The following is a 26,964-nucleotide window of genomic DNA, read 5'->3' as shown; positions in this document are numbered from 1 at the left end:
ATTATTCTGATTAAAAGATTTCTCGGATATTTGCAGATGGCCGAAGTTATGTTTTCGGAACTTGGAAAACCACCAAATAGAATAAAATCTTATCGACCAATTTCACTGCTGCCAGTAATATTCAAAGTATTCGAAAATCTCATATTAAAAAAGATTAAAACTAGTGTTGGGAACTATCGACTGAAAACAGTCGAAACAGTCGATAGTCGCAAAACAGTCGAAATAATCGATAGTTAAAAAACTAGTCAAATGCATGGTTCGACTGTTTTTTTTTCATTCGTGATGTTAGACGAAGATGTAGGAATTCTTTCCTGTATAAATTTTGAGAGAAGAAAGGACGGATATAATTACTTGGAGCAGTTAATTTTAAATGTGATTATATTTTACAACAGTTATATAAGAGAGACGGATATATGCCTTCAAGTACTAAATTTACGAAAGAAAAGGAAAAAAATAATTACTGATTACTATTAATATGAAGTGAATAATTTAATTTTAAAGGAAGTAGAATTACTTTTATATTTCAATTATCTGTGGATCACTCAATTTCTGGAACCTTGCGAATCTAAATTACGTCTTCAAGATTATAGGAAAGAAGTTTTGACAATCAAGAGTCTTGAACAAAAATCGAGACAGAGTTAGATCAAAACCAAAAAGGGAATAAAAAAAAATTACCTATTATTGCCATAAAAACAGTCAGAAATATTTTGCTATTTATCATTCACAATTTTAATCTTTTACCCTATTACAAAAGCAAAGTACCAAAAATCATAAAACTATACATATTACATATAAATCTATATAAGCCAGAATGTTAAAAATCAGCCGAAAGAAACTAGTAGAACCGAAAATAGTAACTAAAAGTAGACGACTGACACAGTCGATAGTAAATAGTAATAAAATTAGTCGGACCGAAAATAGGTACTGAAAACAGTCGACTGAAACAGTCACTAGTAAAAAGTAGTAAAAGCAGTCGAACCAAAAATAGCAGCTGAAACATCGATAGTAAAAAGTAGTCAATTACTAAACAGTCGATAGTCGATATCAGTCGAAAGTTCCCAACGTTACTAATTAAAACCATAATCACATATATAAAAAAAATTAAAACACTGAAATGTGTTATTAAATTGTATTCTATTGCAGATTTAGCAAGGACCAATAGTTCTTCGTAGAGAAGTATCTAATTTTAAATCAGTGTAGACACAAGTTGTAAATAAATCAGGAACGACTATATTAATAAACCCCTTGTAATAAATATAATAATTTATTTAAAAAACATTCATTCATTCATTTATTTGAACGTTTATTTGTTACAATACGGACATATATATTTGTAAATTACAGCGACTCTATTGTTTTTCTTTTCTAAAAAAGGAAACATTCAATCTCCGTCTGTTGTCTAGTAGCTTTTTACATATGCTAATACGGTTCCGTCGCCATTATCCCATTCTGAAAAGTCTGCACAGCCTGAACAGCTGCAGCCGTTTGTGTGGTTCAATAAAAACCATTGAATTTTAATACTGAATCAACGGCCTTATTTCTGGAGCCTTTACAACCCCTCTAGCTATTTCTTTTCGTGGTCTAAAGCGCAAATATTCAAGTAATGGATGTCATAATGCATAATATTCAACATTTATTTTTAAGAATACAAAAATATACGTGAGGTTATATGTTAGATGTCTTTTTTAATATCTAGTAATGTCTATTTAGTAAAACTTTACTTTAGTAGGTTTGAAAGGCAACAAATCCTGGAATATTTTAGATGTTAAGGCATGATCTAATTCAATTGATTTCAGTTTATTCAGAAAAAACTAATTATGGCTTCAAAATGGATATTTCAGAAGGTTATCTTAGTGATATCTGACTTTTATCTTCATATAATTCTAATAGGAAAAAAAAGAACAACGAAATTGAATAATAATAAGAATTAATACCAAAGCCATGAGTACTTGGGATACAGGTGAAGAATTGACTAAAGTAATAAGGTAAACTTTAATTTGAATTTATTTGCCATTATAATATTCTCAGCCATCAATATACATAGTCCTATAATCCACTAATAATTATAATATCAAGTCCCATCATTAAACCGTTTTCTAGTGGTAGAAGTACCCCTGTTCATTCGTAAAAATCATTTTCTGAGGTGTGAGAACATCTAAATCAAAGCCAGCTAACGTGGCATGCAGTATTAGTGTTTTAAGTGATTTTAGCGCAGTTTTTTTTGGGGCGTATCAAGAGGTTCATTATTTTTATGGAAAATATTTCTTCCTTCTGTAAACTAGTTTTTTTTTCGCGAATTTTCCTATCCAATTGGTCCGAAAATCTAAAATAGTAACATGAGCTTACTCCCTTAATAGAGCGGAGGCCATCAGAGTTATTGAAACAAAATTCCGTGATAAAACACTCCTTTGGTCAATTTTGAAATATGAACTCATTTCAAAGACATTGGCTTTAATCTACAATTATTCCATACCCAGGGTCTTAATAATAATGAGAAAATCCTTTTAATTGATTCATTAAAATTATAATCGTATTTATGTGTGTTCCATTTGCGTGGATTTATTTCTACATTCGTCTCAAAATGTACTGGTTTAACGTAATGAATAAGCTGGTAATTTGAAAAGCTTAATTAATTGTTTATTTCCGTTTCTGTATCTAAAATAATTTTTTTAGAACCAAAGTATGACCTTTTTAATAACACTATGAGACAAATCCTTTTTTGTTCTAATAAAATTAAATAAAATGGATTTTTATGTCAAATTGTACCTGCTGAACACAAAAACTTAAACGGAATTTTTGTAACACGTACCATTTTAAAGTTATGATAAATTAAAGTATTATAAATAAATAATAAACAGTATGAAAAATGTTAAATCATATTTATTTATTTATAATATAAATTTTATCAAAAGAATTGTAATATATATTTACAAATAAACGATGAATCAAAATAGCTCAGGTTTAAGAAGACAATAAATAAAATGAGCCATATATTGTGAAAGAAATTGACGAGATATTAACTTTTGCTCTTGAGTACAGTAGAATCCTCTTTACTTACAAACCACTAGTAATATGCTAATATTTTAGCATTCCATCTTCCTTGATAACGCTCTTCAATCTGTTTTATGTCCTGGTGAAAACGTTCGCCTTGTTCGTCACTCACCATTCTAAGATTAGGGGGGAAAATCGAAATTCTGCACCCCGTCGTTTTTTGTTTTAACAAGTCATTCACTAAAAACTCGAAAAAGATTGCCAAAAAATCCATGAATCCATTCTTTAGAGATAACCAAGCTGCTAACTCTTTGGCGGTAAGATTTTTATCGAATTCATTGTTTTTTATAAGTTTTATTATCTGTTGGCCAACAAAAATATCTTCTTTTAATTTAGCCTCACTTAATTTAGAGAAAACAGTTTTCAAATTCAAAAATCTTTTACCATTTTTATCCACAACCTTGATAAAATTTTTAATAAAAACAAATTTTATGTGTAAGGGTAGATGAATCACATTTTCTTGTAGAATAATATATATTTAAAGATTCATTTACCACAAAGTCAGTTCTTCTTGGCTAATTTTTAATTTCATAGTAGTTATTGGTGTCTCAATATTTCTTGAAACTTCCCTGTAGTCCAAGCAATATAGCAACAAAACTTAAATCAGCACAATTTTTCGAGTTCTATTATTTGTATCTGCTTAAGTTTAAAATAAGTTTTTTGTTTCCAACGTTTCTGTTATAAACATTAACATACAACAGATATGGAAGGATATCGACTGCCGTTGTGGAGTAATACAAATTTTACGTGTAAATAGTATTCACACTATTACTAAGCAACGTGACATCTTAACTATATCAATAGACAATATTTTTAATAATAGAATAGAAAATTCAATATATGTAATTACACACAGTGTAATTAATACAATCCAGTAACTAGCTAAAATGTTATATGTCTTAGATTAGAGTAATCGAAATATCACTGAAACAGTATCTTATGACTTATCTAAGTTATTACCTACCCAGTCGAGCCGCCACTGTACCGTCAATTTACAAGACCAAAACGTAAAATATAAAAATGAACAAAAGTACTTTAGCAAGCTAATGATGTTAAGGTAGCTAGAAAACAAAAGGTAATCACCGCAGAACCAAACAGGATCAATCACACCGCGCTTCGTGGGACAAAAACCAAAAAAAAAATTCTCACATCGGTCTAATACCGCAAAATTTTGTTCCCTAATTGTATTCAGTCTCTTTATTATATTAGTTAAAGCACATTAATCGATGTAAAGACCCACTTGTCTTGCTTGGAAACGATTCAATAGATGGGATTTCGTAATTTTATTTATATTAGAACATTGTTGTATATCAAAACCAAAATAAATTAAAAGCCAAAGTTGATGCGGCAACATTGCGACGCTCTGACGCTATTAAATTAGATTTTTTTAGTAATTACATCATACATTAGGTATGCTTATTACAATCATAATTTATTAGTTAATTTATTAGTACTGTTCTGTAGTACTTGTATTAATATACAAGCAAGACGAGTACGGAATTAATCAGTAACAGTTTTTTTATTCAACATAATTCCTTTCAAGGATTATATACTGATTATAGCAACCCTCCAACTATTCGATACCATTTTTGTAGTACGATTTGTACTTTGATTCAAAATTGGCCTCAGTTTCGGCGATCACCTCTTCATTCGACGAACGTTTCTTCCCAGCGAGCATTCTTTTGAAATCCGAGAACAGGAAATAGTCGCTGGGGGTCAGATCTGGAGAATAGGGTGGATGGGGAAGCAACTGAAAGCCCAATTCATGGATTTTTGCCATTGTTTTCACTGACTTGTGACGCGGTCCATTGTCTTGGTGAAGCAGTACTTTAAGCGGCGATTTCGTCTTTCAAACGGTCCAATAACGCTATGTAATAGTCGCTGTTAATGGTCCTTCCTTTTTCAAGGTAGCCACTGAAAATTATTCCATGCGCATCTCAAAATACAGATGCCATAACCTTACCAGCCAAACTGTTGCGTCTTTGGAGCGGATCCATCATGTGCAGTTCAATCGGATGAGTGTCGATTGGACTTTGAAGTGACATGATGGAGCCATGTTTCATTCATTGTCATATATCGCCGCAAAAGCTGGGGTTTATTACGCTTGATCATCTTCAAACACTGCTCCGAATCATCAACTCGTCGTTGTTTTTGACCAAAAGTGAGCTCGTGCCGCACCTACTTTGCCCAGAGCTTTCTCATACCCAAATATTCGTGAATGATATGATGTACACGTTCAATTGATATCTTTAGAGTGTCTGCTATTCCATTCAATTTCAATTTACGGCCATTCAAAATTATTTTGTGGATTTTTTAATGTTTTCGTTGGTAACAATCTTTTATGGGCGTCTACTGCGTTTACCGTCTTCGGTGCTGATTTCACCACGTCTAGACTTAGCATACCAATAATTGATAGTTGATTTTCCTGGAGCAGTGTCCGGAAACTCAGCATCAGCCAAGTATTTGCTTCAACTGTATTTTTTCCTTCCAAAAAGCAACAACCGAAATTCTTTTTTATCCATTTTTTTCACAATAACAAAAGTTGCTTCACCCAAAATGCTATAATGCTATAATACTATATATGCACAAAGTAATGATCCGACAGCTATTAAATTTATACACGCATCTTTTGAAGGTTAGGGCTAACTAAAAAAAATATGGATTTAATTCTAGTAGCGTCATCTATGTGTCAGGCCGGGGACTTTTCAATTGACTTGTTATGTATATATAAAGTTAAGAATACACTGATACTCTAAACAAGCTCGTGTGGTTTGGTTCGCTTCAATCATCTGATTTGCTGTGTGTTGTCCAGTAGCTATATTGCTTCCGCGTTGCTGTGATTTAGCAACATTATTCCATGTATTAAGGCGAAATCTTGGATCACTTCCTGTATCAATTTGATTTCGAGGTCATTGTGCAATCCTAGAACTTTGTTTTGGGTATGTTGGATTACTAGTTACTTACTAGGTTTGATTCTTAGTGCAACCACATATTGGCATCCCATAGCTCCAAATATGTTTTATGATGGACTGATAAAGCAATCTCTTTGATTTTAGATCAAGTTGAGAGTATCTACCGACTAACCAGTACAATTGCTTGACTTTGAGTGTAATTTGCTTTGCTTTTTATCCACCCAGATGCCTCCAGTTTAATCTATTATCGAGATATATTCCAAAGTATTTGGCTGATTCAGCTTGAGGTTTCGGGCATCCGTCATACTATATAATTAGGTTTTTGTCATTTAGCCGTAACGCAAGATTAACATGGACATATTTGGAGCTATTAAGCTCTATTTTCCGGTCATAAAAATAGATTACTTGAGTCCACTGTTCTATTGGATAGACTATATGCCATTTATTTTGATGTGTGGTTTTATTTATTTAAGGTATAGATTTAAGGCATATTATTTCATGTCGTTTTACTTATATATTTTTAAGTTTTAATTAAGTTATATAATATAAGTGTTACGGACACGAAATATTATACTAGATAAAAAAAACGCCTAAAACTTTGATCTCTAAACCATTATATCCACTTAATACCGTAGAGTTTTTTTTCTCGCGCGTTATTCGACCGCAATTTCGTTTACTCACAGCGAACTACGCACCGAAAATTACAGGACATAGATTAATTAGAAAAAAAAAGGCCGATTCTAAATTAGCGACCTCCAAGCACTCGCATAAAGAACCGAATAACAGACGGGCGCAATGAATTGGTGCTTCTGGGAATTTGTCGGTGTTAAATAAACATCATGAACGTGCCCGATATCGTCAAAAGACAGAATATTGTAGTTAATAGATTCCCTTAATGAAATCAAGGGATAACACGCGATGAAACCGTTACAGTGCCTAATACTAAACCGTATTTAATTAAATCTAACGAATTCTCTATTTGTTTTTACGACAATTTTGTCGGGATATATTTAATATACATCATGTAAGAAATACTTTTATTTCTTGGTAAATTAAATACGAATATTCAGCAAAATATTTTATTGATCACTATCTTGATAATATATTATACAAGGTATTACAACGGTGATTGCAATAGCATTCGGTTATCAGTTACGTCAACAATATGCTCTTCGATCTTTGTGTCCAAAAAGTGTACATCTCAGCATTCCCATCGCTCGGCCCCGATACCACGCCCGCTACGATTAGCGAATAAGTAATCGGGCACCTGATTTTACGTAATTTGTCAACAATGCCGTTCTATATTTTCTTACAATCAAATAAATTTGTGCACCAAACGAAATAAAAACCTTTAGACCTATATCACTGCTGCCAGTAATATCTAGGGTTTTTGAAAAACTCCTGCTGAAAAAAATAAAACCGATCATAGAGAGAAAAAACCTAATACCAACACACCAGTTTCCACCACAACACCAAAATCCTACGAAAGTAAAAAAGTATGTCTAGCTATATTCTTAGATATAGTACAAGGCATCGATACGGTTTGACATGAAGGTCTTGTTCATAAACTATAGAAAATGCTACCAAAACAACACGCCGAACTATTAAAATCATACATTACATCCAAAATGTTTAGAGTCAAACAAGAAGAAGCTTACTCTACAATAAAAGAAGCTAAAGCAGGTGTACCACAAGGAAGTGTACTGGGATCAATGTTTTATCTACTCTACTCTTGTGATATGCCATAAATGGAGAATATTATGATGACTACATTTGTTGATGATACTGCGATTATAGCTGACTGTGCGAGACAATAGTGAAGAAGCCTCGCGAAAATTACAACAGGCAAGTGACAATATAAATAATTGGACACAAGCTTGGAAAATAAGAATTAATGAAAGTAAATCTGTACATGTGCAATTCATCTCTAAACAGACCGTACAAGCACCAATGACATTAAATCATACTATCATTCCATATAGCAACAACGCTAAATATATCGGAATGAATCTAGATGCAAAACTTCGTTGGAAGGAACATGAACTGGAATTGAAATATAGGAATATGTACCGGCTAATTGGAAGAAAATCACAATTATCAGTGCATAATAAAATAAAATTGCTATTATATAAGCAAATACTGAAACCTATATGGACATACGGAGTCCAATTATGGGGATGTTCTGCAAAGAGCAACATAAATAAAATACAAATTTCTTAGAACAAATTCCTGAAAGGTATTGTGGGCGCACCCAAATACTATAGGATTGATTACCTTCATCGAGACCTTAAGATACCCACAGTCAGTCAAGAAATCAAGAGAATTGCAAGGGGGATGAGGAAAGGCTCCATTCTCATGAGAATATTGAAATATTGGAACTTTTGGATACCACCAGAACAGGACGCAGACTCAAAAGAATCCAACCATCTGATCTTGTGTAGTGTTGTGTAGTGAGGTGCATATAATAAAATATACAGCAGTGACATGTATAAATACTATTTCACCAGAGATTGAGATAGGGCCGATGGGTCCTCCTAGTTATATACCTAGATTTAAGTTAGTATAAAGACAAATTGTAGGTTAGACGGAAACGACTGTAAAAATGTAATAATTAAATAATAAAAAAATAAAATTATGTCATTGTTTCCTTTAATACATATTCTCATTCTCTACCCAATTGAATTAGATCATCGTGTTTGTTAAATTCTTTTCTTTGTGTTGATATACAATAATATTGTGTTAGATGAAATATTTTAATAATTGAAAATATTTAGTTAATGATAGAGAGCGTTAGTGTCAAATCATGTTGATGTTAATATGTCACTATTCTGTATGTAAAAAACAGATATAACTAACAGTCATCGATGTGAAAAAGGCATTTGGAGAAGTAAGAGGAGAAACACTTTAGGATATATTAGAAAAAAGAGGTGTAAGTAACAAAAATGTAAGAATAATTGAGGAAATATACAGGATTAATACCAATGTTGTCATTGCGGACAATATGAAATCAAAATTCCTCAAACGCCGGCTTGGTGGCGCAAGGTAACAGGACGGTCCTCTTACTGTTGCGATAGCCGCGTGTTCGAATCCTGCTGGATCACGGTCGTAAATTTATATTCGGATTGTTTAGTGTTTGTGATTATCCTAGGCAATAGTGTAAAATCCGACAGGAAAAATGATCTCAGTCACGCCAGTAACCAGGCTGAGTAAGACCGGATGTGCTCTGGGATGATTTCTAAGCTTCGCAAGTCGGTAGGCTTAATGCTGAGGACCGTGGTTCGGAGCTAACGTTAAACTTTAGGCCCAGTCCAGATAAACCTATAGTTGGTAAAAGGAGACTTTAAAATATATATTTCAAAAAAATCCAATTTGTTGCTAGTACCGATTTCAAAGAGATTAGATGGGACACACAGACAAAAAAAATGGACAAAAGATGGGAAGATGGATGCCACATCAATTAAATGACAGACAAATGGAAAATCGAAAAATCGTCTGTGAAATGCTGCTTCAAAGGTACGATAGGAAGTTATTGTAGCATCGAATAGTGTGTGGTGATGAAAAGTGGATTTATTTTGAAATCTTTAAGGACAATCTCCTGGCGAAGTCGGTCGACTGATTCCAAGGTCAAATCGTTTTGGTCGCAATACAATACTCGAACTGTTGAAACCTAGTGAAACAGTTAATAGCGACCTCTACCGAGAACAAACAATCGTTTCGAACCACGTATTGATTGAAAACCATCCGGAATGGGTCCGAAGACACGATACCGTGATTTTATAGTATAATAACAGCCGTCTCATAAACAAAACCCGTCAAGAAAACGTTGAAGGCACTAGGATGGGATAAACCATGAAATTGTACTTCGCTAGAAGTAGAAAAATCATTAATAAAAAGGAAATATCAAGAAAAACTAAAATAGATGTGTACAAAGCATATCTATATTAGAAGATATTCCCAAAGCAAGTAACCTACATATTTTTATTATAATATTTAAATTAACCGTATCTTAGCGTGTCCATTTTTAGTGTTTTTGGTATCTTGGTTCGATGGTCTAAAAATGATTGTGTATTACGTAAGGAATTACGTAGCGTCATATTTTTTTTTCTGCTTGGCAAGCAAGTTATACAAACAAATGTTTTAACAATGCATCGCAATTTATGTCGCGGACAGTTTTCATTATTGATATTTTTTGTTTTAAATGTATACTAAAATACCGCTTGACATACATATTTTATGACCTTGGTAGGTGTTGATGACAAAATGAGCATCTCAGAGGTATCATGACTTAAAAACTTAGTTAAACTAAGTTATAAAATATGAAGGGGTTTAAAACAATAATAAAACGTTAACATTCTATTTTATTTAAGGAAATAAGACACTGAGGGTTTTTATTAGTGTTGGGAACTATCGACTGAAAATAGTAATTACTACTTCAATCAAATATAGGCTTTGTTTTCGATTTGTGATAGCAGAAATAGATATACGAATTCCTTCCTATAATAATTTTAAGAGAGGAAAGGACAGAGATAATTTTTTAATTATATATATTGTACAGATCAGTTAATTTTAAATTGGCAGGTGGCAGTGTGAAAAAAGGAATGGAATAATGATTCCAAATATATTTAATCTTAATATTCGAAAAGTAACAATGACATGATATAATAAAAGTAATAGGTTCATTTCTATTCTTTTCAACATGTGCTTACTAATTTATTTTCAACTATGTCATAAGTTACATATTCCTTTTCGAACTTCCTTTAGAAAATTTCGAACAATCAAATAATAAAGATAAATGCTAAAGTAACAGTTGAAAAACTATTACAGTCATTATATGATCTAACTGATTTGAAATAATGGAAACGAATTTTGGATATCAAACAATTAAATGCTAATAACTATCAAGATAGAATAATTATCACAACCCATAAAAAAGCAGAACCGACAAGAGATAAGCACATAATCCTTACACTTTTAGAGTATTCATATAGAGAGAATATTATGTTTATTCTAGATCTCATTTTAATATTTTTTTTATATTGTTGCTTTCTTACTTACATTCCTTTTTTGTTTATTTTATTCTATTTATTGGAATAAAATTTGTAATATGACATTAACAGGTCAATTCAAAAGTCCCCGGCCTACCATAGTAACACATTTTTTGGCAAAATTAGTTTTTTTTTATTCAACATAATTCCTTTCAAGGGCGATACACTGATTATAGTGACCCTCCAGATTTTTGATACCATTTTTGTAGTACGATTTGTCCTTTGCTTCAAAATAGGGCTCAGTCTCGGCGACGATCTCTTCATTGGAAGAAAATTTATTCCCAACGAGCATTCTTTTGAAATCTGAGAAAAGGAAATAATCGCTGGGGGGCCAGATCTGGAGAATACGGTGGATGAGGTAGCAATTCGAAGCCCAATTCGTGGATTTTGCCATCATTTCCATGACTTGTGACACGGTGCACTGTCTTGGTGAAGCAGTACTTTCTTTTTCTTCAAGTGCAGCCGATTTTCGGCGATATAGTCCTTCAAACGGTCCAATAACGCTATGTAATAGTCGCTGTTGATGGCCGTTCTTTTTTCAAAGTAGTTAATGAAATCATTCCATGCGCATCCCAAAATACAGACGCTATAACCTTGCCAGCCGACTGTTACGTTTTCCTACGCTTTGGAGCGGGTTCATCGTGTGCGGTCTACTCGGATGACTGTCGATTGGACTTCGGAGTGAAATGGTGGAGCCATGTTTCATCCATTGTCACATAACGACCGATATTGCTCCGAATCATTAACTCGTGGTTGATTTTGCTCAAAAGTGAGCTCGCGCGGCACCCACATTGCACATAGCTGTCTCATACCCAAATATTCGTGAATCATATGATATACAAGTTAGGTTGATATCTTTAAAGTGTGTGCTATTTAATTCAATTTCAATTTACGGCCATTCAAAATCATTTTGTGGATTTTTTTAATGTTTCCATCGGTAACAACCTCTTTTGGGCACCGACTGCGTTCACCGTCTTCGGTGCTCATTTCACCACGTTTAAACTTAGCTTCCTTGACGGTTGATTTTCCCGGGACAGTGTCCGGAAACTTGGCATCAAACCAGGTTTTTGCTTCAACTGTATTTTTCCCTTCAAAAAGCAATATTTTATCAACACGCGAAATCCCTTTTTATCCATTTTTTCACAATAACAAAAGTTGCTTCACTCAAAATTCTATAATTCACAAATTAATGATCCGACGGTTGTCAAATTTGTACACGCATCTTTTGAGGGCCAGGGCTAACCAATAAATATATGGATTTAATTCTAGTAGCGCCACGCCGGGGACTTTTCAATTAAACTGTTATTTCAATTTTTCTGCATTATTTATCTGTTATTAGAGAATTATATGAACCAAAAATCGGACAAATAGGACTATTTGGAGCGCTAATGAAGGAACAGAAACATCAAAGTTGTATAAAAGAACAATGATGATATGTGAGGTTTGGATATACGGTCCAGTCGAAATTTCAGTCACTCTACAAGGCTATTGTGAGAGAAAACTTCGATAGGGTTTTAAGAGTTACAAGCACCGAATTAACCTGAACATTGACAAGGGTTTGTAAATTTTTCAATGAACCATGAGAAAGTAGTGTTCGTGTTGGCCTATTTCTCCTGTTGGCACCGACATGGTATAGCCTATTAAAACTGCTTTCTGATCGTAAAATATTAAAATTTCCATATAGACCCCAATGTGGTGGGACCAGAAAATAATTACACTCGGACAATGTATCATCGTATTGTTTATTACTGAGTTTCAATGATCTTTTTGGGAGAGCAGGCATGTTCCAATAGGCTCGTAACTTTAATATGGTGATATATGTACCAGCGGTCGTTATATTTTAATTTACAGCGGTAATAAAAATGTTTTGTTTTAAAGGTAAAAATAAACAACTGAACGGTGAATAAGTGTGAATAAACAACAGTGGGCTTCTAGATAATAAATTTCATTTCGGTATTTGTATACTTTATCCTAAAATAATGATAAAATATTTTTGTTCGTAGTTGAAAATTTTCTTGCTCGTAGTCATCAACTTATTTTATACTTTCGAAATTATTATAAATTTTATTTTGGATCATACTTTTTAAACCACTTTATACTTTTTTGATTGCCTATAATTTTGCTCAAAGAAAAGATAGGTAAATTTGGTTTTCATAAAAAGTTTAGTTAGTCTTTACATTTTTTTTGTTATGACTGAAAAATTAAATCTGCTAAATGGTGACCGCGATTAGCTATGTAATTTTCGGCTCTTTTTAAGGCATTTTTGATGACATCCTGTAACATCTGATGCTGAATTTCTTCAATTTGGTGACGAATATTTCCTTTAAGATGTTCAATCGTTTGGGGTTTATTCATGTAAACTTTTGATTTTAAAAACCCCATAACAAAAAGACTGGTGCTGTTAAATCCGGAGATCCGGCTGGCTCCATGCTAAATCGCCACTTGGCTAAATTAGTCTTCGTGGAAAAACGTCATTCAATAATTGAATTGATGAACGAGATGTGAGTGCTGTGGCCCCATCTTGTTGAAACTACGTGTCCTCTAGTCCTTGCTCTTCCGTTTCAGGCACAAGAACGTAACGTTCAGCAGTAACAGTAACAGCAACACCTTGGTCGTTTTCAAAAAATAGATATAAAAAAAATAATATAAAATTTCAAAAAAATATTAATTTAGACGAAAACTGTTCAATTTTACCAGATAACCTTAGGATTGTATTACTGTACTCAACAACTCGTTGATCAGGATCTCTCGGTAGTAATTTTTGGACTAATTGAATTTTGAACGGGAATATTTTCAAATCAGTTTTCAAAATTCGCCTTAAACTGCGTGCAGAAATGTGTAACTGGGAACCACGTCACCGAATTAATGTTTCTGGAGACCCTGCAACACTATCGCGTACCAGAGTCACATTTTCAGCATTACAAGACGTCGGTTCGAGAGAACGAGGCCTGTCTGAGTGGCAAAAATCAAACGATTATTTTCAATAAATATTGTCACTATTTCTGCTCGTTCTTGTGGCGTATATTAATCCATAATAAAATTTGGACGTCTACACAACACTATGGTTAAAGCGAAACTGAGCTAAACGTCACATAACCAAGATGGCGCGCAATCAAAATTGTAGCGGGACTTTTGCCGAACCTGTTATTTAAAACAATGAAATTATTTAGTGTAGTTTCAAAATTAAATTTAAATATTACGAGTACAAAGATGGCGCTAGCGGAAAACTGACGTTCAAAATGCTGAACGAGAACAACCACCATCTAAAAGAAGAGTTGCCTTTTACTTTTAATTAAAAAATATTGCATTTGAAGGGTGTAAAACGGGAGTTTTGGTGAATGAACTAACCATCCAAATCGCGATATAAATCGAGGTTTTTTTAATTTAATTTACTGATTGTTATAATACTACCTAATGGATTTCATCCTCTAATTATGTGGGAATAAATTAATATCAATCGGGCGCTGCTGATTCTATTATGTTTTTTTTTTGTTTGCTCGCAAATATGAGCACATTGTCCTTGAATGTTAAAATTCGTGCTAATGGGTCAAAAGAGAGCTGAGAAAAATATATCGAATGCGGGCAATTATCAGTCGTTTTTCAAAAACTATTACTAAAATTAGGTTATATCGTTGATATGGAGACTTTATTAATTTATAACAGGACAATTTAAAAGTCCTCGGCCTGATACATAGATGGCGCTAATACAACTAAATCCATATGTTTTTCAGTTAGCCCTAACCCTCAAAAGATGCGTGTATAAATTTGACAGCTGTCGGATCATTAGTTTGTGAATTGTAGCGTTTTGAGTGAAGCAACTTTTGTTATTGTGAAAAAAATTGATAAAAAGGAATTTCGCGTGTTGATAAAATATTGCTTTTTGAAAGGAAAAAATATAGTTGAAGCAAAAACCTGGCTTGTTGCCGAGTTTCCGGACACAGGCCCAAGAAAACCAACCATCAAGAATTGGTATGTTAAGCTTAGACGTGGTGAAATGAGCACCGAAGACGGTGAACGCAGTGGACGCTCAAAAGCGGTTGTTACCGACGAAAACATTAAAAAATCTACAAAATGATTTTGAATGACCGTAAAATGAAATTTAATGAAATAGCAGACACTCTAAAGATATCAACTGAACGTGTACATCATAACATTCACGAATATTTGGTTATGAGAAAGCTCTGTGCAATGTGGGTGCCGCGCGAGCTCACTTTTGACCAAAAACAACGACGAGTTGATGTTTCGGAGCAGTGTTTGAAGATGATCGAGCGTAAGAAACCCGAGTTTTTGCGCCAATATGTGACAATGGATGAAACATGGCTCCCTCATTTCACCTCGAAGTCCAATCGACAATTATCTGAGTGGACTGCACATGATGAACCCGATGAACAGTTGGCTAGCAAGGTTAATGCGTCTGAATTGTGGGATTCAATGATTACCTTGAAAAAGGAAGTACCACCAACAGCGACTATTACATAGAGTTATTGGACCGTTTAAAGGATGAAATAGTCGAAAAACGGCCTCATTTGAAGTAAAAGAAAGTATTACTTCACCAAGACAATGCGCCGTGTCAAAAAACCATGAATTTGATTACGAACTGCTTTCTCATCCATCGTATTCTCCAGATCTGGACCCCAGCGGCTATTTCTTGTTGTCCGATCTCAAAGGAATGCTCGCTGGGAAGAAATTTTCGTGGAATAAAGAGGCGATTGACGAAACTGAGGCCTATTTTGAAGCAAAAGATAAATCGTACTACAAAAATGGTATCGACAAGTTGGAGGGTTGCTATAATCAGTGTATCACCTTTGAAGGGAATTATGTTGGGTAAAATAAATAATTTTGCCAAAAAAAATTGTGTTTTACTATGGTAGACCGGGGACTTTTCAATTGATGTGTTGGGTTATATCGTTGACATGGAGATTTTATTACTTTATGGTACTTACTTCTTGGGTGGGCATTCTGGGACGCAAATACCATCATCCTCGTAGTTCTTGCATACCTCGCAATGGGCATTTGATTGATTTCTGGTACATCCCAAGCATTCTTCGTGGCAATCATCCGCCTGTATTTGACAGTGATTTGAGTTCCAACAGTATTCTGCAAAAAATATTATAATTGTAGTACGTTGTGTGAATATCTAAGGAAGGATAGATATCTTGCATATATGATGATGGACAATATATTTACCGGATATATGGTCTATTCAAAGCTATTTGGTATATACGTCATCTAAATTTGTAACATCAAAACGTCGCAATGTTGCCGCATCAACTCTGACTTTTAGTTCAGTCTGGCTTTTACATACAAAAAAAATTTAATCTAAATAAAATAGTCGAACAAAAATGTTATCAAATATAATTTATTTTTAAATTACAGTGCACCTAAAAGCCACAGTTAATTATACAGCCACAATAGTTTATAGGTTAGAGTTACGACCTATGTTGCTTTCAAGAATTTTGCATACGTCTGACAACCGGACTACTTTGACAGGCTGAATCGTTTACGTGTTCGAACTAATCAGACAGCATTGTGTCCGCTTTTAACTAAAATAAAATGAAAAGGAAAATGTTATCTGCTTCTGAAATGAATTAAGAAATTACGGCAGGCAATACATTAAACATCTTGACGACGCATATATAAAAAACTTTGAATAGACTATATGTAATCGTTAACAATTGGTAACGGCACAATACTAACAATAGTTCAAAACAATCTGCCGTCAAAAATGAATATGTTTTGAGCAGAAGATTCAAAAAGTTGAGAAGAATTAATCTATAGGAAAGGTGTTATATCCCATTATGATAACACTACATCGTAAACCTATTTAGTGATTCTGTAAAATTTGAGAGAGGTTGACTGCAAAGTTTTGATGCATCTGCTGTATAGTCTGGATTGTCTCCTCTCCTACTACCATTTGTTTTTCAAAATCCTCTTAATGGTTTGGTTCAGTTTTTCTCATTAGAAAAAGAGGGTGAAAAATGTATGTGTACAGATATGCATGTAAATGTTCAGACTAAACATGAATATTTGGTTAAAATATACGAGAAGAGAATGAATACAACTGTTTTGCAGACATGGCCAATGTGTTAGAGATAATGTAGTGATGAAATCTAAATTTATCAAGAAAAATGTACACGGGTAACAAGAGAAGAACTAAACATAAAAAGGCAAATATTGTCTTTAATGAAAATAAAATACATTATATATTTATACGGTTATTAATTAACTGAATTAGACCTTCAAAGTATAGCAGGTGGTTTAGAAAAGAGTTAAATGTAAATATAATAAGGTATATATTATCCAGAAACTACTTTGACCGTAAATTCAACTGTAGTTTAAGTCCTTTGATGACATCTGCATTAGATGTATTATAATTTTAAAATAAAATAAATTGATAACATAATTTTTGCTCGCTTGTTTTATGATTAATAGTGATTAATACTTACTGTTGCACTGTTCAGGACAAGGCTTACAATCCTCCCTCGACTGATAGATATCCAACTTTGTGGTACTACCGATCTTCTGCCAGTCGATCGTCTTGGCGTAGCACAGTTTGGGTGTTTTGTTGATATGAACGGATCCTCTAGCGATGTAGAGTAACTTATTGGTACCGATCTGAAAGTGAAAAAAAAAACGTAAAAATGTGGAATTATTTATTTTGCTTTCGATTTATTAACGTCGCGTTTTTTTCGAAGTTGCGTTTTACATTGTGTGTGCTGTACGTGAGATTTGGCTCGATCATTAATCAACTTTTTTTTTTGGTAAACTTACCAAACTGCCTATCACGTATAATATTCGCATTTTTACTTGATACGTGTACCATGTTTTTGTGAAAAAACACACGAAAAATAATTATAATACACCACGAATTTGTATTAGTAACGAGGTGTTTTCATACATTTTTAATAGCCTTTTAAATTTTCTAGTTTATTACTGGACGGAATAACAAATAAAACTATTAATGAACAGTGCGAGGGTTGCTATTTATATTTATTGTCCAATAACAAACGTAAAGTGAGTTTTATTGCTTATATTTTCTTGATATTTTTTCTTTAAAACACATATAAAGATATGTGCCTTTCAAGGAAGTTGTAAATCGTTCCGAATATCCATGGCACTTAGAATTCCATCTGGTAGTTAGACATTTTAGACCATTTAATTTCGGATCGTTTATGTTATTAAAAAAAAGAATGATAATGCAAAGGAACTTTTTAATTGTAGAATTTGTCGACTTTGCGAAGACAACAATGAATGAACATTGTTGATGTTTCTTTGGGGGCTGTATTTGCCGGATAGGATATCTTAACACATCCAAGGAACCTTAGAACCTTAAAAGTATTCATTTCTGAAGGCGCGACACTCAGTCACCACCTTTTTCGTTATTTTACTGTATTTTGTGCCGTCCAAGCTGAGTTTCATCAAATGGTCAGTTTGTGTTCACAGAGTATTCCAGTTTTTTATTTTCAATTCCCATTTTTATCATTAATTAAATCTCCATTTGTGATGTTCTATTTATTGTTTTATATTTATTAGTGTTCATTTCTTATATTTTAGGGTAAATGATATGTCTCGGTGAATGGAGGTAAAACGAAATGAAACAGTGGTGTTTACATTATGTGACCGTTATTTATTGGTTATATAAAAAAAATGAGAAAAATACAATTAGATAAAATGGATGGCAGCGGTGTTATCTGGAGACGAGGCTTGGGCAGTCGATGGTGGTACGTCTAAACCAAACGATGGTTGAGCACTGAATGAATCGAAATACCCTTCAATAACATCCCAGATAAACGTCTCGGGGTTACCAGCTATTCGTTATCGGGTTCTAGTTGGCGCTGCTGACACCCCGCCCGTGTTCAACATCTGGGATTCTATATCTGGGTATTCTGTAGACCGTTATTCCACGATGTAAAATTCGACATGCCTCAAGATTGCTACAATATTCTATTTATTTTCTATTTCTATTTATTGTCTTCTACTTATTTATTTATGTATCCACTTATCGTTATCTATTTTATTCTACTCTATTTTATTATTTCTTCGAACCATCGTATGCTTCATCGTATTAAGATCTATGAAGAACTTGAAGTATACATAAATGTCACCGAAGTGGTTTCTGCTGGCTCTTGGTGGCGGCATAACTAGCGTGTGATCTTTTTCTCTTGTACACATTACATAATCATGCAATATCTTTTTGGTGCTTGATATAGTGATGTTCAAGTATACTACGGTATGGTCAAAAGACAGATTTTGGACAACCTCGTGGATTTTATAGCTTTTAGCTCATCGATACATTGTTGCCTTTAAAATACGTATCGAAAGTTATGAAATATAAGTTAAGTATAATTTGTCAAGTTACTGTATACAATACAAAGTATTCTGAAGAAGGTTATTTCCAACAATGCTAAGTTTGGCCAGGAAAATATCAGATTGCGTCTGACAACACTTAGTGGTGCCAAGGTCAGAAATATAAATAGCAACCCTCGTAAAATTATAAATTCTTTGTGGAAAACACATTTACGTATATCAAACTATTACCACTTGACTTTTATTAAGGTTTCTATAAATTCTCATTTATATCGCCTTAATTTTTTGGTGCGTTTTACAGGTTTTTCAAAAAAAGTATGGCGCATAAAAATAGACAACAATTAACACTATTTTTTATTAAGTTTCATTAATTTTAAGCAACCTTCATCTAGTGATGATAATACGGTTTTTACATATAAATATATTACGTGGTAAAGTATTAAATTATCTTCAATATTTGGTGACGTCGTTGACATATTGATGACAATAGTGACGCACGTCAACAATATATGCCTGTCGCATATATATGTGCCTATCGAAAGTTGTAAATTTGTTTTACAGTCGGACAATATTTTCCTTCTCATTTTATTCTATTTAAAAAGAGATAGAATGCTGTTTGAGAAGTTCGGACATTTAAACGAATGAGCCTACAAAACCTGTCCGTTTGTCAAACGTCTGTAAAACTCTTCAAAATATTATAATTACGGGTTATAAACCGGCAAACGTTGTTTTAACGCTTTGTTTTAATGAATTTCAAATCGGCTCGGTTTTTATTGAAAATATTTTTTAAAGACACGGTCACCAAAATATCTCAAAAAAATATAACAATATAACCAATAAAAATATAATATATAAATATATAAAAAAAAATAATAAAAAAAACAATATAACCTTAAATTCACCAAAAAGAAACCGTCTTTATGCAAAACAGCTGACTAATAAAGACAGTAGATATTTTTTTCAATCGAAACATAATTTAATACAATTATTTCAGAGAAAATTGTTAGTCTGAAAAGAATCCATAAAAAGTCAAAAGATATATAGCTATTTGAGGGATCTCGAACAGCCCTTCATACACTGTTGGGTAATATAGGATTGAACATAATTATGAAACATCCAGACATTGCTTTTAAAAGAATAAAATCTTTAAAAACATACAACAAAATCAAGGAAGAAGTATTATAATAATGTGTATATTTAGATGAGACATGGATATTTCAGAATGGTACATTGGGTCACTCATGGCAAGATGATAATAAATATGCTGTAAAGACGACAACAGTTCATGGAAGAAGGTAAACATTGGAATAACTATCGATTAGATTTTGTTAGTCATAACGTTTATTAATAATTCATTGCAGACATATAGTTCTTTATGCTGGAAACAGGAATGGTTTAATCCCTTGTGCAGAATTAGTGTTTTCCTCTAAGTCCAAGGGTGACAACCATGGAGAAATGAGCCATAACTTGTTTTTGCAGTGGTTTGGAAATCATCTTTTAAGGAACTCGGAGGGACCATCAGTTATTGTTATGGACAATGCGTCATATCATAGTATAGGGGTGGAGAAGATCCCAATGGGGGTTTCACTGCTGCTTTGGAATTACTTTATATTCTAATCACCGTCTGACAATAGCGGCATTTTTTCAATTTTCTGAATTGCATAATCCGTAAATATTTGATAACCAACAAAAATGTTGATTTTTTGGACAGTGAAATTATTGGTGAATGTGACAGTGACACTTTATGTGACAAGACAATATTTTCTCACCATATAAACCTTCTCTGACTTAGGTTTCAAGAGTAACAAACAGTAATTATATATAAACAAATTTAAACATCAGATTACTAATTCGCTTAAGCCAAAAATACCGCACAGGCTTAACATTTCCAAACCTCCACTCCATTATATCAATTTCGAAGACTTAAATATTACTTATGAATAATTCAGTTAATATTCTAATAAAAATATGTTGCAATTATCTATTGTTTTACATAAGGTCAATGCTGGATCCAAATTCAAGAAACATTACATTTCAGAAAGAAACAAAGATAATATCTTAATTAGTTTGATCAATTTGGTAGGCGATGTCGAAAGCTTGCATATATTTAATAGATCGTTGGTTAGCGGGTGTGTCAGTAAACTGTAAGTAGATTCATTTCTTATGTTTTTGCCAAATCAATATACGTTTTAATAAACAGGGTGCGGTAAAAATATTATGAACAAATTATATATATGCAATATTTAATTATTAATAAAATGCTGGGTATCCAGTTGATTTTAAAATAACTACAATTCATCGCGGAAAAGATTACTAGAGTGTTAGAATAGCTTCCAACGGATGTTGTTCCATTCTTGTACCAAATATAACGGTTTTAATATAATTAAAAATAATAATTAAAATAATCGCAAGGGAATATGAGGAGAAACTTCATTCACATGTCAATGTCGAACTGTAACAACTGACATAGGCCCAAAAGAAACAAACCATTTGATCTTGTGTAGTGTAGTATAGTGAGGTGCATTTAATAGAAAAAAAAAACAGTGTTAATATATAAATATTATTACACCATGAACTAAGATGGCATCGAAGGGTCTTTTCCTTTCTTTCGAAGGGTAAAAACCAATTGGAGGTTAATCAGCTACTACTACTAACAGCCGGCTTGGTTGGCGAAGTGGTAAAGGCGACAGGACGGTCCACATACTGTTGCGATAGTCGCTGGCTCGTATCCTAATGGGGCATGGTTGTAAATTTATTTTTGTGATTGTTTAATATTTGTGATTGTCCTAGGCAAGAGTGTAAAATCAGACAAGGAAAATGATCCCAGTCATGCCATTAATCAGGCTGGGTAAGACCGGATCTCTTCTGGGATAATTTCTAAATTGGTCACTCGTCAGTCGGTCGGCTTAATCGGCTAGGACCGTGGTTCGGTGCCCTTGTTAAACTGTAGGTACTGCCCAGATAAACCCTCGTTGGTAAAGTGGAGACTTTAAAATATAAAAAAACTACTAGCAACAGTGTAAGAAATAATTTATTAGATACACTAATTCTAAACAAGGATTGTATCTCTCTTCGTCAGTCACTTTGTATCATTTACGGAAGTAAAAAAAACATTTTGTTTTTCATCAATAAGAAGTCTTAACAAAACTGATATACAATGTGTACCATAATACCGTGATACTGACGATGTGTATCTATGAACACTGAAAATGGTTGACTTTGAGTACCGAGATATATACGAAAATTTAGCCACATAAAAAACCTTTTAAACGGCGAACTGGCAAAAGAAATAATTACCGATCCAATTTATTAGCAATGCCACCATCTAAATACTCCGACCACAGGAAAAAATACAATATATTTCGACACGAATCTGTTTTTTCTTCTTCGGCTACGGCATTATTAAACTCGTAATAGTATATATTTATAAAATTCCACATGTCGATTAATTTTGATCGGTGTCCATAGTTTCTGCGTAACGGTGTTCAGATTAAAATTAAAGGCGTGAACCTTTCTAGCGCTAAGGAAAAAACGAACATGCCTTTATTGGTAAGCGTTTAAATTAATCACGTTTGCTCCTGTCGTTCTGGCGGAACAAATCGGAACAACGGCAACGGACTCTCTCTTCCTCGTGTTGTTTCGCCTTGGGTTTATTCTTCGAGCGTTTGGAAGCTATAATATACGCGGTTTTCGGTGTGATTAATATATTTGGATATATGTATTGATGTATTTTAATACAATCTACAAGAAGACAGGAGAATTCGTCCTAAGCAAAATGAAAAATCGAGTTTTTAAAATATTTTCGAATCGTTTAAGCGTTTAAGAATATGGCGTTACGAGGATTTTTCAAAATTGAAATTATTTTCGATCTTTCGTAGCTCGTAGCTCCAACGTGCTACAGAAAACTCCTCTTTTTACCGACTTCAAAAAAAGAGTAGCTTTTATGTTCGACTGTATACTATAAGTCCCCGTCCTACCATAATAAAACACATTTTTTTTGCAAAATTAGCTTTTTTATTCAACATAATTCCCTTCAAGGGTGATACACTGATTATAGCGACCCTCCAACTTTACGATACCATTTTTGTAGTACGATTTGTCCTTTGCTTCAAAATAGGCCTCAGTTTCAACAATCACCTCTTCATTCCACGAAAATTTCTTTCCAGCGAGCATTCTTTTGAGATATGAGAATAGAAAATAGTCGCTGGGGGCTAGATTTGCAGAATGCGGTAGATGATGAAGCAATTCAAAGCCCAATTTATGAATTTTTGCCATCGTTTTCACTGACTTGTGACACGGTGCATTTTCTTGGTGAAGCAGCACTTTCTTTTTCTTCAAATGCGGCTCTTTTTTGGCAATTTCGCCCTTCAAACGGTCCAGTAACAATATGTAATAGTTACTGTTGATGTTCCTTCCTTTTTGAAGGTAGTCAATGAAAATTATTTCATGCCCATCCCAAAATACAGACGTTATAACCTTGCCAGCTGACTGTTGCGTTTTTCCACGCTTTTATTACGCTTGATCATCTTCAAACACTGCTTCGAATCACCAACTTGTCGTTATTTTTGGTCACAAGTGAGCTCGCGCGACGCCCATTTTGCACAGAGCTTTCTCATGCTCAAATATTCATGAATGATATATGTACATGTTCAGTTGATATCTTTAGAATGTCTGAATTTACGGTCATTCAAAATTATCTTGTGGATTTTTTTAATTTTTCGTCGGTAACAACATCTTTTAGGCGTCCACTGCGTTCAGCGTCTTTTGTGCTCATATCACCACGGCTAAACTTAGCATACCAATCCTCGATGGTTGATTTTCCTGGAGCAGTATTCGGAAACTCTTGTTCTAGAAGTTTTTGCTTCAACTGTATTTTCCCTTCAAAAAGCAATATTTTATCAACACGCGAAATTCCTTTTTATCAATTTTTTTCACAATAACAAATGTTGCTTCACTCAAAATGCTACAATTCACAAACTAATGATCCGACAGCTGTCAAATTTATACAGGCATTTTTGGAGGGTTAGGACTAACTGAAAAACATATGGATTTAATTCTAGTAGCGCCATCTATGTGTCAGGCCGGGGACTTTTCAATTGACCTGTTAAGTCTACGTTTTTCGGTTATCAGACCTCTAATTTCTTTTGTACCAGCATAACAATAATAATAAACTAATTTTACACTAATAGTTTATCACCGACAAGGCTCCAAAGCTTTTGATCTCGATGAATTGTGAAACGAAACAAATAAAATAATACTTAAATTATATATAGGCGTTGTGAATATATATAATACCGTTGGGTGTTGTTAAAAATAATTTCGTGCTTTTGCCATTTATAATGATGCGGAGGCCTTGACATTCCTTTACAATTTTTTACCGTAAGAATTTTTAATAGCCTTCACCGATTGATTAGCTGACTTTGATTGATATTTCGTGAACCTATTATATCAATATTACTTTATGTTTACCGCTCATCTTTTGTGTCGTGTCGATATATACGATACGCAGATGTACGTTGATTTATACCACTCGTTAGGATACAAATGAAGTGGTCTTTGTACAGTAGGAACATATGACAGCAGGCAGTCTAAGTATGGTTATATTAAATGCTGGCATATATTCTGATCAGTGATATCTATATATATAACCTAACCTATATAATTTGACATATTTTTACATAAAATGACAGTTTTCATTATGAATTTTTTAATCATGTAACGACTAAAATCCTTTTAGTTGTTCATTAGTTTTGTTGATTTATTTGAAAATATATGACATTGAGCTCATCAAACACTTTTAGAAACTTTTCTTGACTTTGACGTTAGTGTGAAAGGCCGACCAAAAATGAATGAAGAATCAAAAAAGTTCGAAGATATTGAATCACAAGACGTAGGATATAATTTCAATTCAAATTCTCAAAGAAGTGTAATTCTATTTAGAAGACCCAGATGGAAAAGATTCAAGAGCAGGAAAATGTTTTCCTGATGAATTAACTGAAGAGCTATTTCAAACATTTGATTTTTTGAGGCATATTGTGACTGTCGTTCAAAATGAATGGGTGGATGGAGGATGGAATGGATCGATCAAATGGAGATTGTTCTTTTGACAAAGTGGAAAATGAAGTGAATGTAGAAAAAGTGGTGAAAATACAAACCTCTTTGTAGTGAAATTAATAGATATAATCAACTAATATACTAATATTAAATATTGAAATAAACTTATAAAGTGCAGAAATAAGGTTTGTCGATGGGGTTTATTGGTCATTATGTTTATGTTAAAGCGTCATCATTTAGCACAAAAAATCACTAATCAACAAAATAACACATGGGCTGAAATGTCACGGGCCTAACACATAGATGGGCTAGACTAACTTCAAAAGAAAGCTGTTAAAATTTCATGATATTCTAATCACAAGTTTATGAGTTATTGTGAAAAGAGTGACACTACTTTTGTTATTTTCAAAACAAGGGATCAAAAATAATTCCGCGTTTTAATTTTACACTGTTTCTTAATGGGAAAGATACTGTTAAAGCGAAGCAATGGCATGAAATGTGTTATAAGGACTCCGCTCGATCAGAAACAACAATAAAACCTTGGTTTGCTGACTTCAAATGTGGTCGTAGTGATATCGATGATGCAGAACGTCAATATGAGGTGGTAACATCAGAAAATATCAAAAAATCTTCAATGTCGTTTTCAATGATCACAAAGTGAAGTTGCGTGAGTTAGTTAATACCGTAAATACATCAAAATAACTGTTGGTTTTATATTACATGAGCATTTGACTATAAGAAATATATGCTCAAAGTGGGTACCGCGTTTGCTCTATGTTGACCAAAAACAAGAACGTGTTGATGATTTTGAGCAATGTTTCACCATGTTTAAAGGTAACAAACAGGAATTTTTGCGTCGATATATGACAATGGATGAAACATGGATCCATCACTTCACTTTGTCATCAAAACAATCATCATCAGAGTGGACAGCATAGGCCTGTCACCAGTTGATGTTGAGACAAAAAATGAAAGTTCTACACAAGTGGTATTGAAATATTAGCGCGGCGCTGAAATGATTGTGAGGCTCTTGATGGAAATTACGTTGATGAGTAAATCCAATTTGGATAAAAAAACGCGTTTTATTTGTTATGTCCAGGACCTTTCAGCTCTTTTAGGCCCTTACTCATTTAGAGTATACCGGTAACATGTTCCATAAAAAGAAACATAATACCATTGAAAAAGGTTACCTTGACACAAATACAGTTGCAATTAATAATAATGTCTATTCTAGGGATACTTTATGACTAAGTACCATCTAGAATAGCATATCTTGTAAAAAATAAATGGATTTTTCTTGTTTCTTGTTATATGAATATATATGAACTAGTAAAAAAAACATGTAACATAATAATTAGCTTTAGGCCTGTAATATAAAGAAATATTTTTATTTTTCCAGAACACGAAAAATATTTCAACATGTCCATATTTCTCAACAAGAAATCGGTTTCAATCCTATAAATTTGCTGAAATTATACTGTAGGGGGAAGGAAGAAAGAAACACTCTCCATAATATGTAATAAATTAAATTAGGTTTTTCTTTTTTCTTTCTTTAAAATCCCTGTGTGTGTGGGTATTGTGCCTGAAACAGTAAA

The 26,964-nt window shown here is 33.3% G+C and overlaps 1 protein-coding gene across 1 annotated transcript in view; it reads right to left on the bottom strand.

Annotated features, from left to right (window-relative positions):
- Positions 1-26,964, bottom strand: part of LOC143204521 (insulin-like growth factor 1 receptor) — a 279,129-nt gene that overhangs the window by 29,877 nt on the left and 222,288 nt on the right. The window contains exons 2-3 of the mRNA XM_076417085.1: positions 17,455-17,623; positions 15,952-16,105 (exon numbers count right to left, since the gene is read on the bottom strand). Coding sequence (XP_076273200.1) covers positions 15,952-16,105; positions 17,455-17,623 — 323 coding nt within the window. The remainder of the gene's footprint in view (positions 1-15,951; positions 16,106-17,454; positions 17,624-26,964) is intronic.

The sequence above is a fragment of the Rhynchophorus ferrugineus genome, unplaced genomic scaffold (genome assembly GCF_030347505.1).
Source record: "Rhynchophorus ferrugineus isolate W39M unplaced genomic scaffold, kcgeb_rfMv2 rfM11, whole genome shotgun sequence".
Lineage (NCBI taxonomy): Eukaryota > Metazoa > Arthropoda > Insecta > Coleoptera > Curculionidae > Rhynchophorus > Rhynchophorus ferrugineus.
The sequence above is the reverse complement of the archived record's forward strand: the minus strand, read 5'-3'. Positions and strand labels throughout refer to the sequence as shown.